Here is a 16,595-nt window from a genome sequence, read left to right as displayed (position 1 = left end):
AAGGGTCTAGGCCCGAAACGTCAGCCTTTCTGCTCCTATGATGCTGCTTGGCCTGCTGTGTTCATCCAGCTCTGCACCTTGTTGTCTCAGATTCTCCAGCATCTGCAGTTCCTACTATCTCTACATTCCATGTAATTTCATTTGAACCATACAAGGTTCTTCAGAGACCTGCCTGGTTAGAAGTGGAGAGGTTGTTTCCCATCGGCCATTGAAGATTGAGATGAGGAATAATTTCTTTTCTCAGAGGGTTGTGAATCTGAAAGTCTTTACTGCAAAGGGTTGTCAAAGTTGGGCCAATTATGTATACTCAAGGCTGGGATAGAGTTTTAATCAGTAAGGGAGTCAAGGGTATGAGGAAAGACTGGAAAGTAGAGTTTGAAGATTATCAGATCAGATGATCTCAACAATGATCTCATTGAATAGGGGAGCACACTTGATGGGCTGAATGGCTTTCTCTGCTCCTACATTTTGTGGTGTTATGGATAAGGAGTTTCTCTGAAGACACCTCATTGAATGTTGAAAAGGCTTAAGGACCTTGCTCCTAGGGAGAAGAGGGCCTGTTTCTAAGACTCTTTTGGTTCTATTGTGCCCACTAATTGCCCCAGGATCAGAAGAGTTGTGTATATAACTGCACAAATATATAAAAGAAACTTGCATTGATTTACCATCTTTCATAATATCAGATCATCCCCAAGTGCCTTCGAGCTGAAGAAGGGCTTCTGGAGATTAGCATTGGCCGTAATGCAGGAAATACGGCAGCTAATTTCACCAAAATTCCCCAAACAGCAATGGGACAATGACCAGATAATGGGAGCTGTTTAGTGATGTTGTCAGAAAGGTTAATATTAGACAAGGCACCAGGGATAACTCCTGATTTTTTAGATAGTCATAGAATCTTCTATACCTAATAGAGAGAGAAACATTAAAGTCACGTCCAAAGTTAAAGTATTTGATCTGTGCCACACTGGATTGTGAGTCAAGTGTTTGTTTTCAAGCTTCTGAGGTGAGGCTTGAGCCCACATCTTTTGAGAGAGTGGACATTGCTACCAACAAATCACTGCCAAAAATAGCACTGATAGCAGCCTTTAGATGCATTCACAATCTCATGTTCCAACCAAATCACTTGCTTAACTGCTCCCATATCTTACTATCCACTCCTCTGCCTTCTTCCATTGCTACAGCACCTCAAGATTTAATTTTAAATGTTACGAATGCAAGGGGTTGCAGGTATTCTAGACCCAAATATCTTGAGATTGAGGATCTCTCTTATTTTGAACTGGTGACCATCTCACTGAACCTAAAACAGCTGCAGGATGTAGCAAAGCTCTTTGGGTCCCATTGCAAAAGTGACTGCTGGGTTTTAAGAACGGCCTTCTCACAGAGCTCGAGGCATAAGCTTCCCTCATATATTCAGTTGGATGGCACATTCACTCAGGCTACTTGACCCCATCATGACCTCAAGCTGGTAGCAAAACACTGCAGTCCTAAAATTAAATGACTGTGTAAATGCGAGCACTGAGGGATTTATTCATTTGCAATAAACCTAGTCATAAAGATTCACAGATTGCAAACCCACCGCAACTTTGATGCAGACAGACTTTACTTTAAAAATTACAGGTCATTCCCCATTTCTCTCACACCCTCATGTATTCCCCAGGGGCACATAAAATACTCACAGTGTTGATGAGCAGAAATTTCATACAACTCAGCATTGCCTAAAAAGGACGGTTTTGATCCTCATCAACGTTTCCAGCTATGCCCCTTAGTTAGTTCCCGATTCTGTCCCCCATTCATGATTCCCAGCCAAACACCATTCCATGATTTGGAGCCATGCCATCCTCACCAGTGCCGAGCTTTTAATCCAGCATTCAATCCATCACTCAGACCAACAATGTCCATCTCTCACCCTGCCTCATCTCCAGTTCCTACCAAAAACGTTAGGTGCATCATCATTATGCCCAAACTCATCTTTGCTACTCTCCTGAACTTCACTTTCCACAGTCTCTGACTCGTCTTTGGCTGATCAGCTACACAAAATCACACACTAACAACTCTGATCCCCTGCAGGCTCCAGCTGGACACATTCCTGAAAGTTTCATTGCCTGACCTGCCCAGCTAACTCGCAAGTATATTTTGAAAGTGAGTGACAAGTCTTCAGCAAATCACAGCCAGTGTAAGGGAGAGGTAGTAGTGTAGCAGTAATGCCACTAGATAGTAAATTGGTCATGCCCAAGCTAATAATCTGAAGGCAAGGGTTCAAATCCCATCATGGTAAACGGTGAAATTCTATCTCAACAAAAGTCTAAGAGTTACATGAGTTAGAGATCATGACAACCCATCCTGTTCACTAATGTCCTAAAGGAAATCTGCTGCCCTTATTTGGTCAGGCTATATGTGACTCCAAATCCATTCTTAGCTGTCCTCTGAGTAATTAAGCATGGGCAACAAATGCTTGCCTGGCCAGAAATACAACATCCTCTGACTGAATAAAAAATGGTTCATCAGTGTGGATGGAACTCTTGATTAATCTAGTTCTTGTAGCAACTGTCTCAATCTCAGCCAAGCACGCACTGGGCTCCTTCTCAGACAGCAGTGCCAACATCCCATGAACAACTTAAACAATGTATATTTCTAATGCCTCAGAGTCCTGAGTTTTCCCAGAGATCAATTATTAATTCTTGAATAGAGTAGTGGAATCCTGGAATGCTGGTCTCCCTACATATTCTGCAGTGCCTCTCCATTTCCTACTGGAAAGAGTTTGATTTTTTTTCATTCCCACACAGATCCCTCTGTTGCTGCAGTCATTGCTATCTCTTCTAATTCTACATCCAGTCCTACATTTCCACTCTACGTCTGCTCCCTCTTGTTCCCATTCAGACGTTAGGTCTTAAGAGATAGGAGCAAGAGAAGGCCATTCAGCCCCTCAAACCTGCACCGGCTTTCAATCATTTCATTGCCCATCTGATTGTGGACTCAACTCCATTTTCACTTCCCCATAACCCTGCACTCCCTCGTTGATCAAAAATCTGTCTGACTTGGCCTTCAATATATTCAATGAACCAACCGCCAGTGCTTGAAGAGAATTTCAAACACTAATGACATTTTGCTCCCTTGATTTTATTTCCCGTTCCAGACCATTTAGCCATCTCTCCCTCACCCTCAGCAATTGTTCCTGAGGCTCCCTAGGAGATGCTCTGGGAGGTTTTGCCAGTAGAGATTAAGTAGACTAAGCCTACATTTTCTAAATGTTAGAAAATTGAAAGCAGATGCCAATCAATAATGTAAAATTTTCAAGGGGACTGGCAGGACGGTACCACGAATACAGTTCCTCTGGTCGAGAAATACAGAACTAGGTGTCACAGTCTCTGAATAAGGGGTTTAATAGGACCATAAGACATCTAAGTGTAAGTAGGCCATTCAGCCCATGGAGTCTGCTCTCCCATTCAATGAGATCAAGGCTGATCTGATAATTCATAACTCAACATTTCTGCCTTTTCCCCATAATCCTTGAATCTCTTACTAATTAAAACTCCGTCTGTCTCAGCCTGTGTCATTATACTCAACGACCCAGCGTTGATTGCCTTCTGCAGTAAAGAATTCTAGAGTTTGACTACCCCCAAGAAAAGAAATTCCTCTTCATCTCTGTTCTGAATGGGTGACCAGGACTGAGATGAGCACATGTTTCTTCATTTAAAGGGCTGTGGGTCTTTGGAATTCTCCACCTCAGAAATGCTCAGTTGCTAAAAATGCTCAAGATAGCGATTTTTAGATTCTAAGGGATTAAGATGTGAGTAGATCAGCCATGATCTTCTTGATTGATGGAACTGGCTTGAAGAGCTGAATGGTGACTCCAGTTCCTATTTCTTATGTTTTAATTAATATAGCACTTTTCACTACTCCAGGTGGTTTACAGCTACTGAAGTATTGACAGTAATGTAGCAATTACCATTGGAATGGTAAAACTGCTGCTGCTACTACATCCACCAGAGGTCACCATGGACCCAAGATTGTGGGTGATGTGCCATTGCAGGGTGCAGGGAGATAGGGCGTCAGGGAATTGATGCCAGTGGCAGAGGGTTGTTCTCAGTGGAACACCTTCCTGATGTAAAGTGTGGCAATATGTGTCTTTAAGAGGGATTTGTCCTTTTCTGTTTCTCTTGAAGAGGGGTGATGTAAACCTGGTGTCAACGTCTCCCTGAAAAGCAGAGTACATAGCTTTGGGTTATTCTTTAAATTAGACAAAAGAAACATGAGTGAGTAGAGTCAGGCTCACACAGACCTTGGGTTTTAGTTTTGCTCTCAGTTGCTGAAGTTGGGGTTTTTGAAGTTGAAGCTGCTGGATACAGCTATCTCATTGCTGCTACAAAAAAACTTGAGTCCTCTCTCTCCTGCAAGATTCATTCTGTCAGAATTATGTCTTGCTGGACTAGAGTGAGAAGACAACATGTGAGCAAATCTGTTCTGCTGAATTTGCTTCTGCCAAGGGTGTGTTTATGGGTTGCTGTTATTTTGGAACAGCGGATGAATATTAATTAATAAAATATTATTTTATTAAATATTTTGATAGATTAAATTATGCCAATTCTTCTTTATGCAGTTTGTATCCTAAATGTGGTGTAAGAAGAAAGTGTGGGGTTTTGCTTAAAGCATAGTAGTATGACCAATTGAATCAGATCTGGAACACGGTGCCTTACACATGCCATTAAATAATATAAAGGTTAGGGTCTAGGCTATCTCCTTGATATATTTTGAGTGTGTTTGGTCTGGTCTGTCATTCAGGCACTGATGGAAGAAATCCTCCCTTGAGAAAATACAGCATGGCTTGGGTTTTGGGGTCCCTGCCTAACAAATATCCCATGTGTAGAAACAGCAGTAGCGAGATGAGGACCTTCAGTGGGCATGAAGTGCCCATTCAATGGAAGGGCAGGGACGTCATCCACAGACCTTCTCTCCAAAGACCTATTTGGGGCAGTGGTGAAAAGGTCACCAACATAACCCCTTATGCCTGCTCGACTGCCTCGGACATGAATCTCATCTTGGAGGAAAGCACAAAATTACTACCCATTGGCTACAAAAATCAGACAGGCTGTGCTGAATCGTTATAACACTCTGGTTAGGCCTCAACTAAAATGTTGTCTCCAACTCTGATCACTGCCTTTTAGAAAAGATGTAAGCGTCTTTGAGAGGGTGGGGGAGCTATTTACCAAAATGGTTATAGAGCGGGGTGTGGGCGTGCGGTTAGTTTTAGTTACAAAGCTAAGTTGGCATTGTTTTGCCTGGCACAAATGGGTAGACTGAAAAGAATCTCACAAGATTATGACCAGTTTGGATAATATAGACATGGAGAAAAAGCTGTTCCCGTGAGCCAATGGTGCAGCAGTACCAAGAGTTACAGATTTTAGGTTTTGGGTGACAAAAGTGGGGAAGCTACGTTTTGTGAGGGTGACACATTTTAAACAGCAAATAATAATAACTTGGACCTCTCTGCCTCTAAGTGTGTTGGATGCAGAAATAATCAATAAACAATAATTTCAAAAGGAAATTGAAGAATCATTTGGAGAGCAACAGGGAACTACTGAGGTAGGCCAGATTGCCCTGCAGGGAGCCAGCAGGAGGTCAATTTGCTGAATAGCATCCTGCTGTGTTCCAAATGTCATAAAGTAATGCAATGCAAATTGTTAGTAGAGGTTTCAAGAAAGTATTCAAGTCACAAAAACTACGCAAGTTGGCTGAAATCAGTGTGTGAACAGATTGGGAAAGTGCAAATCAGTGTGCGAAGCTGTTGGGAAGGTACAAGTCAGTGTGTGAACATTTTGGGAAGATCCAAATCAGTGTGTGAACATGTTGTAAAGGTGCAAGTCAGTGTGCGAAGAAGTTGGGAAGGTGCAAATCAGTGCGTGAACATTTTGGAAAGGTGCAAGTCAGTGTGCGAAGAAGTTGGGAAGGTGCAAATCAGTGTGTGAACATGTTGTAAAGGTACAAGTCAGTGTGTGAAGAAGTTGGGAAGGTGCAAATCAGTGTGTGAACATTTTGGAAAGGTGCAAGTCAGTGTGCTAAGAAGTTGGGAAGGTGCAAGTCACTGTGTGAACATGTTGTAAAGATTCAAGTCAGTGTGCGAAGAAGTTGGGAAGGTACAAACCAGTGTGTGAACATGTTGTAAAGATGCAAATCAGTGTGTGAACATGTTTGGAAGGTACAATTCAGTGTGTGAACATGTCAAATTTGCAATGTACAAGTAGTACTATTAAAATCAGCTGTATAAATCAAATGCAACAGGCAGAGATGAAAAGTATTTTATGTTGTTTCAATATCTTTTCAGTTTGTGAGGGCTTGTAGAGCAATGGTAATGTGGTATTGGTAATGGTAATGGTATTCTGGTAATGATCCAGAAGGTTTAAGTCTCCCACCTGCTCCAGAACACATCTGAGCAGTTTGAATATTTAAAAGAAGTCAGTTGGCAGGATTAAATATTTATGTAATGTTAATTACATTAACACAAGACCAATTTAAATGCAAATAAACTCTAGCTGTTACTGAACATCCAGGGGTTACATTTTTGATTCCCTGATGTAGATGATATCAGTACAGAAAGCAATTTAAATGCTAATACACTTTGGTAGTTAATGATCATCCAGGGATTAAAGGTGCTGAATAATTGACAGGCTAGTACTGAAAAGGTGTGAACAGGCTGGTTACTACTATCCTTCAGACAAAGATTCTGACCACATAATCATACAGAACAAAAGAGGCCAGTTGCCCCTCTCCTTCCTGTGCTAGCTCTTTAGGAGAATATCCAGCGAGGCTCATTATGTTTGTCTTTTATGGAATTAGTTCATGTTTTTGTTTTGGCTTGAAGGCCCCTTTTGTTGATTTTCTTTTCCTCTGAAAAGCATTCTCTGACTCTGGGATTCCAGGGTCAGTAGCCATTAAGCCTCTGCAGCAAATGTGGCAGAAATTAAAGCAAAATAATGACTGAACTGGAAACCCGAATTAAAAAAAAAACAGGGAGCATGAGAAATAGTCAGCAGGTCTAAAGTTTGTTGAAAGAGGTCAATTTTCAAAGCATCTCAAAGGAGGACAGAGAGGCAGAGGGAATTCCAAAGCCTAGGACCTAAACAATAGGGAGCACACCTGTGGGGCCAACATCTCATCTTCCGGATTTGATCTAGTAATACTCTTATGAAGTGCCCTGGGGCTTTCTATTAAGTTAAGAATGCTATGTAGATTCATGCCACATGAATGCCAGGCAATGACCAGCTCCAATAAGTTATAATCTAACCACCACCCCTTGTCATTACCATCACTGAATTCCCCTACTATCAACATCCTGGGGGTTACCATTGACCAGAGACTGAACTGGACTCACCATATAAATACTGTGACTACAAGTGCAGGTCAGAGGTTAGGAATACTGCAGCAAGTAACTCACCTCCTGTCTCCTCAAGGCCTGTCCATCATCTACAAGGCACAAGTCAGGAGTGTGATGGAATACTCCCCACTTGATTGTATGGTATAGCTTCAACAACACTCAAGAAGCTTGACGCCATCCAGGACAAAGCAGCCCGCTTGATTGGCACTACACCCACAAGCATTCATTCCCTCCACCACCAATGCTCAGTAGCAGCAGTGTGTATTATCTACAAGATGCACTGCAGAAATTCACCAAAGATCCTCAGACTGCACCTTTTAAACTCATGACCACTTCTGTCTAGAAGGACAAGGGTAGCAGATTCATGGGAACATCAACACCCTTAAGTTCCCCTCCAAGCCACTGACAATCCTGATTGGAAATATATCGCTATATCTTCACTTTTGCTGAATCAAAATCCTGGAACTCCCTCCCTAACGGCATAGTGGGGTCTACATACAGCACATGGACAACTAGGGATGGGCAATAAATGCTGACCCAACCAATGATGTCCATGTCCCGCCAGTGAATAAAATATGTTGCTGATGGTAACTTTCTCCATAGCTTCCTTCATTGCTAATTAGAATGTGACACAGTGTGCTTGTGGCCACTTCACTTGCATCTCTCCATAGTCGATTCTTAAATCATTCCCTTCATTAAAACTGTCCTGCTGGTTTTTTTCTGCCTGACATTACCACATTTGTGAACCTTATGCTAGGCAACCATCAAATTCTCTTTGCTGGGAATTAACATATCCTGGAGAAAATTTCTGGCTGAACAAATGGCTGAAGGAACACGTTAGCAGCAAATAAATATGCAGAGGAAAATGTAGTTAAACAAAAATCTTTAAAGAAGAGAAGGATTTTATTTACTGAACCATACAATGTTTACAAAATGCAGTCTTTCAGCAAATCCTGGTCTGGAGTCACACCAGCATTTTATTTAACTGCAATCAGAGAATGCATTCAAAGTCAATTAATCACTTTGAGCCTAAGCATCAGTCTCATTAATTAAGGCTGCTGTAACATAATGGTTACACTGGGGGTTGTGCACTTATAGAGTCCAAGTTGCCATGCCAATGGGCTTTATTACATGAATGTTGTGGTCTGGGGCAATGGACAGTGGTGGGAGAGGAGCAATTCCAAATTTCTTTCTATCGCATGGCATAGAAATACAGAGGTTTACAGCACAAAAAAAGGCCCTTTGGCCCATTGCATCTGTGTCAGTCAAAACAAACACCTAACTGTTCTAATCCCATTTTCCAGCACTTAACCGATAGCCTTATATGCCTTGGCATTGCAAGTGCACATCTAAATAATTCTTCAGTGTTATGAGGGTTTGTGCTTCTACCGCTGTTATAAGTAGTGAGTTCCAGATTCCCACCACCCTCTGAGTGAAAATCTTTTCCCTTACATATCCTTTAAACCTTAAATCTGTGCCTGGTCATTGATCCCTCCATCAAGGGGAAAAGTCTCTTCCTGTCTGCCCTATCTCTGCCCCTCATAATATTCAATATTGCAATCACGTCCCCTCTCAATCTCCTTTGTGCAAAGAAAACAATTCTAGTCTCTCCAATCTGTCTTCAGAACTGAAGCTCTCCAGTCCAGTCAATATCTTCTGGCAAATCTCCTCTGTAGCCTTTCCAGTGCTATCTTATCCCTCTGGATTCCAGAACTGCATACATACTCGTGGTGTCACCTAACCAACATTTAATTTAATTCCAGCATAACCTCCCTGCTCTTAAACTTTATGCCTTGACTAATAAAGACAAGCATGTCATATCCTTTCTTTACTACTTTATCCACCTGCCCTGATACCTTAAGGGACCAGTGTACATGCACACTAAGGTTGCTCTGACCCTCAGTGCTTCCCAGGGTCCTACTGTTTATCATGTATTCCCTTGGCTTGTTTGTCCTGTTTAAGTGCATCACCTCACATTTATCTGGATTGAATTCCATTTATCACTGACCAACTCATCTATATCCTCCTGTAATGCAAGACTGTCCTCACAATTTCCAATCCTGCCAATTTTTGCATCATCTGCCTACTTAATGATCTACCCTCCTACATTCAAGTCCAAATCATTTATATAAACCACAAACAGCAAGAGCCCCAATACTAACCCCTGTGGGACTCCACCGAACTCAGAATTCCAGCCAATAAAAAATCCCTCAACCATCACCCTCTGCTTCCTGCCACTCAGCCAATTGTGGATCTAATTTGCCAAATTTCCTCAGATTCCATGGACTCTGGTCTTAGGGCTCCCATGAGATGGAATATCTCCCAGTCTGATTACCTGCCAATGTGGAACTGGGTGAACACAGCAGGCCAGGCAGCATCAGAGGAGCAGGAATGTCAACATTTCGGGTTGGGTCCTGACCCAAAACGTCAACTTTCCTGCTCCTCTGATGCTGCCTGACCTGCTGTGTTCCTCCAGCTCCACACTGTGTTATCTCTGAGTCCAGCATCTGCAGTTCTTGCTATCTCTGACTACCTGCCATTGCTATGTACATCCTGAGAGGATATACAGGATGACACTCAGTCTGTCTGCACACATCTTCCTCAGTCATGATCAAGTCCTGGAGTGGGACCCAAGACTGGAGCTTCAGGTTTGGAGGCAGGGATGATACCCACTGTGTCACAGGGGCCTCTGAGTGACTAATATACCCCACTAGTAATACCAAGGAGGCACAACTTTATATTCCACCACTCTAGCTGAGGAATTTAAATTAAGCTGGTAAACAAAATTTTGAATAAAATGCTAGTATTAGCTATAGGGTACATTAAACTATTGGATTTTCAAAACACTCATCTGATGCATTCTTGCCTTTTTAACAAATGAGATCTGTCAGCCTTAACTAGCATGACCTACATGTGACTCCAGACCCACAGAAGTTGAGTGTTTGACTCATAGTCACCCTCTGAAACGGCCGAGTAAACTGTTTTAGTTGGGTTCAACATCTTACCTAATCATTAAAGATGGGATATAAATGCTGGCCTTATCAGTGACAAATAGATCCTATGAATGAACAAAAAAAGGGAAGTAACAACCGATTGATTGCACTCAAGGGATGTAGATATGCTGTGATATTTAGATTTGGCTAAGGTAAGAGTGGAGAGATGTAAATATCCTAGGACAATATGGTTATGAATGAAGCAATAGCATCAGACTCTTACTCCATCATTGCTATTTTGGTTTATGTCATTCAAGGGTCAGTAAGTTGTAAATGTGCTACTGCAATGCCACATGTCTCCAAAACAATCTGGGCTATTGCTTTGTACTGAGGGCTCTCAAGATTATGTGTTTGTATCTTGTTGAGCTATCTCAACCACTCCTCAGTTCTCCTGTCCCAATTGCTTCTAGTCCTGGAGGTGAATCCTGGAGGGAGGACAGCTCATGGTGGCAGCAATGCCTCGTGTTCTGAAGCCTGGTGGGCACAGACTCCGTGGACTATAACTTGAGTACTTTAAAGGCATTTTTTATTCTCATTCTGGACCTATAAACTCTGTATTCCCATGCTAGCCTATTTTTTTGTTTAATTATTTCAATTCTGTAACAACACTCAAGAGTATCTGTCCCTAAGGTAAGATGGTGCTAAGAGGTGACAGTGCAAACTTTTTACTGCTTTCATTCAAGTAGATGTGACAATAAAGGCTATTTTAATTCTAACCAAACAACACAAACCATTCTCAAAGGCTGTCACATTGTGGTATAGGCTTGCAAACCGGCGTTTCCAAGACCATCAGGCTCCATTATGGATTGAGTAGCCACCATGTGTCAGCTTTGGCTCAATGGCAGCTTTCTTGCCTCTCCCTCGTGTTTCTAGCCTCACCTCACTGTTAAACACATGGTTTAGGCAGACACTCGCAATGCAGTTCTGAGGAAGTACATCACTATCAAGTTGTTTACCAAAGGCTCACCTGCTTGCTCAGGTGGATGTGAAAGATCCCATTGTGAAGAAAGTAAGGGGAGTTATCGCTGTTGCATTGGGCAGTAGTTAGCCCTTGATCAGCAACACAAGCAGAAACCAATTATCTGCTCATTTGTCTTCTTGCCGTTTGTGGGGTCTTTCTGCACTCAAATTTAGTGCCGTATTCCCTATGTTACAACAGTAACTACAGTTCAAATGCACTTTATCCTCTAAATGTGCTTCAGGATGTTACGTGTTTGTGAAAAGTGAAGCTCAAATGCAAAGTCTGGTCTGTTCCAGAAAGAAAACACTTTCTCTTTCAGCCAGCTTGGGGGAGCAGGCTTAAGGGGATGAATAGTTTATTCTTGTCCCCATTGGGGTGGCACAGTAGCTCACAGCGCCAGGGACCCGAGTTCGATTCCACCCTCGGACAACTGTCTGTGTGGAGTTCGCATATTCTCCCCGTGTCTGCATGGGTTTCCCCCGGGTGCTCCGTTTTCCTCCCACATCCAAAGATGTGCAAGTCAGGTGGATTAGCCATGGGAAATGTGGGGTTACAGGGATGGAGGAATGGTGGGTCTGGGTGGGATGCTCTTTGGAGGGTTGGTGCAGATTTGATGGGCCAAATGGCCTGCTTCCACACTGTAGGGATTCTATGATATTTGTTGCAGTGTTTTTCCCTTAGGAGGTTTGGACAGAAGGTCCCTGGGAGCATTACAAGACCTACAGATGAGGGTGTCTCTATTATAGAGAGAAGTTTGACAATCACAGCAGAGGATATACATTGATATAGTCAATGTTGACAGTGAACAAACAGCTTTACTTTTTCTGTGAGCTTTCTGCTGAGTTTCCCTTCGGTAAAAGCTTTCTCCATTATGTCATTGGAGAAATATGATTCAAGTGATCAGGCCAATAACATCATCAGCCAGATGGTAAAATTAACTATTAGACAGGAACTAAAACAGGACTCATAGCTCCCTGTGTTTATACAGCAATGTTCTGAAAATAGCCAATAACAGGGAAAGCTTCTCCAAACTCTCTCACGCGCCCAAACTGGCCGGTGAGTGGGTGCTGGAAGAACGCCTGTCTTTCTAGCTGGGAAGGGGGAATGTGGGAGGGCGAGAGAAATAAACGAGAGGGTCTGATGGAGATTCGTAAACTGGACCACTAACACAATTACTGAGGCAATGATATTTACACAGAGTGTTTTCAAATTCATTCACCACGAAAGAACAGTCCCACACATTAAACTCAATGCATGATGTGCAGAGCACTCATACATACCAGGCTGATTCTAGACTTGAACTCCAGTCTAAAGCTGAGTGGTTGGGATGCAATTTGACCTCAGTTCCCCCATGCCAGTTCTGAGTTCTGCTGCCTGATAGAGGCCCTGTTCACAATATCTGTTCAAACCTGATATCTTCCCATTTCCAAAAATCAGCTGTCATTGACTAAAGAACAACCTTTTGGTAAAAAAGCATTCTTCATTAAAAGAAAATCTTGAAGAAGAATAAAGATTTCTCCTAAAGTAATCCGTTCAACTCTGCTTCAAAAAATGCTCAGCAAAACCAGGTCCTGGGAAACGAATATAAGTCAAAAAAAGAAGCATAGAGTCATACAGCATGGAATGTTATCCCAAAGTAAACTAGTCCCACCTGTCTGCTCCTGGCCCATATCCCTCCAAACCTTTCCTATTCATGTACTTATCCAAATGTCTTTTAAACATTGTAATTGTACCCACATCCACCACTTCCTCAGGAAGTTCTTTCCACATGCAAACCACCTTCTTTGTAAAAAATTTGCCCCTCATGTCGTTTTTAAATCCCTCTCCTCTCACCTTAAAAATGTGTCCACTTGTCTTGAATTCCCCATCCTAGGGAAAAGACAATTGCATTAATCCCAGCTATACTACTCGTTATTTTGTTAAATTCTTTAGGGTTGCATCTCAACCTCCTGTGCTCTAGTGAGAAAAGTCCCAGCCTATCCAGCTTTTCTTTATAACTCAAACCTTCCATACCTGGCAACATCCTGGCAAATTTCTTCTCAACCCTCTTCAGCTTAACAGTATTCTTCCTATAACTGGCCGACCAAAACTGGACACAGCATTTCATAGGTTCAGAGATTGGACTAAGTGTTGACTGATTAACAAGTTCATAACTAGATGGCACGGTGATTACACATGGGAGGAAGACATGAAGGTTAATTGTTGAAGTATGGGCAGCAGACATGGTGATGTACCCCAGTGCAGTAGCTGTCTTCTTTTATTATCTATATGGGGAGAGACTTCAGGGTGCTCTGGTGCAGAGGGATCTGGGTGTCCTGGTTCATGAGTCACAGAAAACTAGCATGCAGGTGCAGCAGATAATAAAGAAAGCAAATGAAATGTTGGTTTTTATAGCTAAAGGAGTAGAATATAAAGATAAGAAAGTATTGTTGCAACTATACAAGGCATTGGTGAGACCGCACCTGGAGCATTGTGCAGAGTTTTGGTCCCCTTATTTGAGGAAGGATGTGGGGACATTGGAGGCAGTACACAGGAGGTTCACTAGTTTGATCCCAGAGATGAGCCATTTGTCGTATGAAGACAGATTGTAGAGTTTAGGCCTATATTCTCTGGAATTTAGAAGAATGAGGAGAGATCAAATTGAGGTATTCAGATGATAAAAGATATCGATAAAATTGAGGTGGAGTGGATGCTTCCTCTTCTGAGACATCCTAGGATGAGGGGTCATAGTCTTAGGATAAGAGGTAGCAGATTTAAAATACAGTTGAGGAGAAACTACTTCTCCCAAAGGGTTGTGAATCTGTGGAATTTGCACCTCCAAAGTGCGGTGGATACTGGGACAGTGGGTAAATTTAAGGAGGAGTTAGACAGAATTTTAATTGGTAATGGGTTGAAGGGTTATGGGGAGAAGGCAGGAAAGTGGGGGGGTGGAGCATATCAGCCATGATTGAGTAGCAAAGCAGGTTTCAATAGACCAAATGGCTTAAGTCTGTCCCTGTATCTTACGAAATTATGAATTTAAGATTAAATTATTTAGGGCTCTTGGGGATAGGGAATGATTCTATATGAAGCAATTAACATCACCCACACTTGCCTCACTTTGAGATAACCTGGCCATCTTTATATGTCTCCAATTTGAACATCTTAGCTTTCTTCTAAATAGTCTATTGACACGCAACAAAATAGGGTTCATGCAAAGGGAGTTTAGTACAAAACATGCTATTGATAAGTCATGGACACTAGTTGCCTGGGCTGTAGTGTTTCAGTTCTGAAGGGAGACTGGAAAGGCTGAGGCTGTTTTCCTCAGAGCAGAGAAGAGGGAGCGATGAGTACAAAATTATGAGCGACATAGACAGGGTAGGAAGGAAGAAACTTTCCCCCTGGTAGAGGGGTCAATAACCAGGGGATGCAGTTTTAAGGTAATAGTCTGAAAGTTTAGAGGGGATTTAAGGAAGAATATGTTTACCCAGATGGTGGTAGGTATTTTGAAATCACTGCCTGAAAGTATCGTAGATGCAGGAACCATCACAACATTTAAGAATTGCTTAGAGAATCTCTTGAAATGCTACAACATACAAGGCTGTAGGCCGAGTGCTGGGAAATGGGATAAGACTAGATAGGCGCTTGATGACCAGCATGGACATGATGGGCCAAAGGGCTGTAGAATTTTAAGAATACAAGAGCACTTCCACTCTGTACCCCTCTCTAATATCGTTTCTTCCTCTATTGAGGTGGTCATTCTCCATTTAGCCTTCAGTCAAGGTTCTGTCTCAAAACAGCATTGATCAGAAAATATATCCCCATCTTTCTCTTTTGTAACATCATGTACAGCCTCCCCTGCTATGTATTTAATCATAGATCTATCAAACATCAATTCCACACCAGTGTTTCTCTCTAACAGACAGTTGGTCTAATCTTAGACTCCTGCTCACTCACCATTGCCAATACATCCCTCCTTGTACTTGCAATCTTGAAATTGACCCATTCACTGAGAACACAGATGAAGTATGAACGTTTGCATTAATAAAATTCCCTGAACTCTGCTCCTGTACCAAGATTCAAAATACCCTAGGGAGTAGATGTAAGGAATATATTGTGCAGGATTATACTAGCAGCAAAAGAAAAATTGTGCAGTTTTGATTTCCCACGCTAACTCTTACTTACTGAATTCTGAACAAATTCACAAGCATTATGGTCAATGGAGATTCTTATATCACATGGACCAACCCTCCCAGCATCAACAACAAAATGGTGCCCAGTGTTAGCTTCATCTCAACTAATCCTCAGCACAGTCATTAAAACAAAATAAATTTGACATATTATTGGCAGAATGTGTATGCACATGGAAGCTTTTAATAATATTTTTAAAGATTTTAATGAATCATCTGAGAATTAGTGACAATTTAAAGAGCTACATTAACTACATCATCAATCAATTCAAAACTGTGTTTATTATTTGTTCAGCTGGCTGATTTTTACTGCTGAATACAGCAAGTTAAAACTCCCACCAGTAAGGAAACGACAAAACTTCCTACCTTTTTAAAGCACCTGCTGAGGTACAAAGACCCCAAAGAACCAACAGCCACTTCATACTTGTTCTCGAAGCTTCGGTCTTCCTGCTTGGCTGACTTGCCAATCTTACATCTGGGTAAAGTTTCTATCTCTTGCGAGTTTTATAGTCATTTGGCATCGCCTACAGCTTCACCGTCCACCTTCCCATTGGCTAATGCTCATCCCCTCTGTCTACTGCCCTGCCCTTGTCAAACTGTTTGGCAGTTTGGACATGAGAGAATGGAATTAAACTCTATGTACACAGCAGCCCGACTTGATTGACTTTGTGGAGATTTTATTCGAAAATACTGCAAAGAGATTTTGTGGGAGACCATTGTGAAAGGAAAAATCCGGGCAGGGTGGTCACGTTGATTCCATTTGCTATCTACTCTCCCCTGGATGCTGAGAGTTACCAAAACTGTCCCTATTCACTTCATCAAAACTCTTCAATATTTTAAAATCTAGCTACATGGGAATTAACAGAATTGGTTGAAGAGATCGCAGATTTTCTCACTGAAATCTTTCAAAACTCACTGGAATCAAATAACACATCAGTCAATTGTAAAGTATTAGTTCCATAAGCCATTCTTCCCAAATAAATGATCTTCAATTAAATACCACGAACCTTATGTCATTCTGATGGAAGTGACTGAGACGTCAATGGGACAGGGCATAACAATTCATAGAAAGGATAGGGTCAGGTTATACAGTGGCACCTATC

At 41.9% G+C, this 16,595-nt stretch overlaps 1 protein-coding gene across 1 annotated transcript in view; it reads right to left on the bottom strand.

The window, feature by feature from the left end:
- Positions 1–15,957, bottom strand: part of ren (renin) — a 42,609-nt gene extending 26,652 nt beyond the window's left edge. The window contains exon 1 of the mRNA XM_048611809.1: positions 15,859–15,957. Within this exon, the coding sequence (XP_048467766.1) occupies positions 15,859–15,914 (56 nt within the window). The 5' untranslated portion in view covers positions 15,915–15,957. The remainder of the gene's footprint in view (positions 1–15,858) is intronic.
- Positions 15,958–16,595: the final 638 nt, after the last annotated feature.

Source organism: Rhincodon typus, chromosome 25 (genome assembly GCF_021869965.1).
Source record: "Rhincodon typus isolate 14 chromosome 25, sRhiTyp1.1, whole genome shotgun sequence".
NCBI lineage: Eukaryota > Metazoa > Chordata > Chondrichthyes > Orectolobiformes > Rhincodontidae > Rhincodon > Rhincodon typus.
Note: the sequence above shows the minus strand (reverse complement) of the source record. Positions and strands in the feature narration are given on the sequence as shown.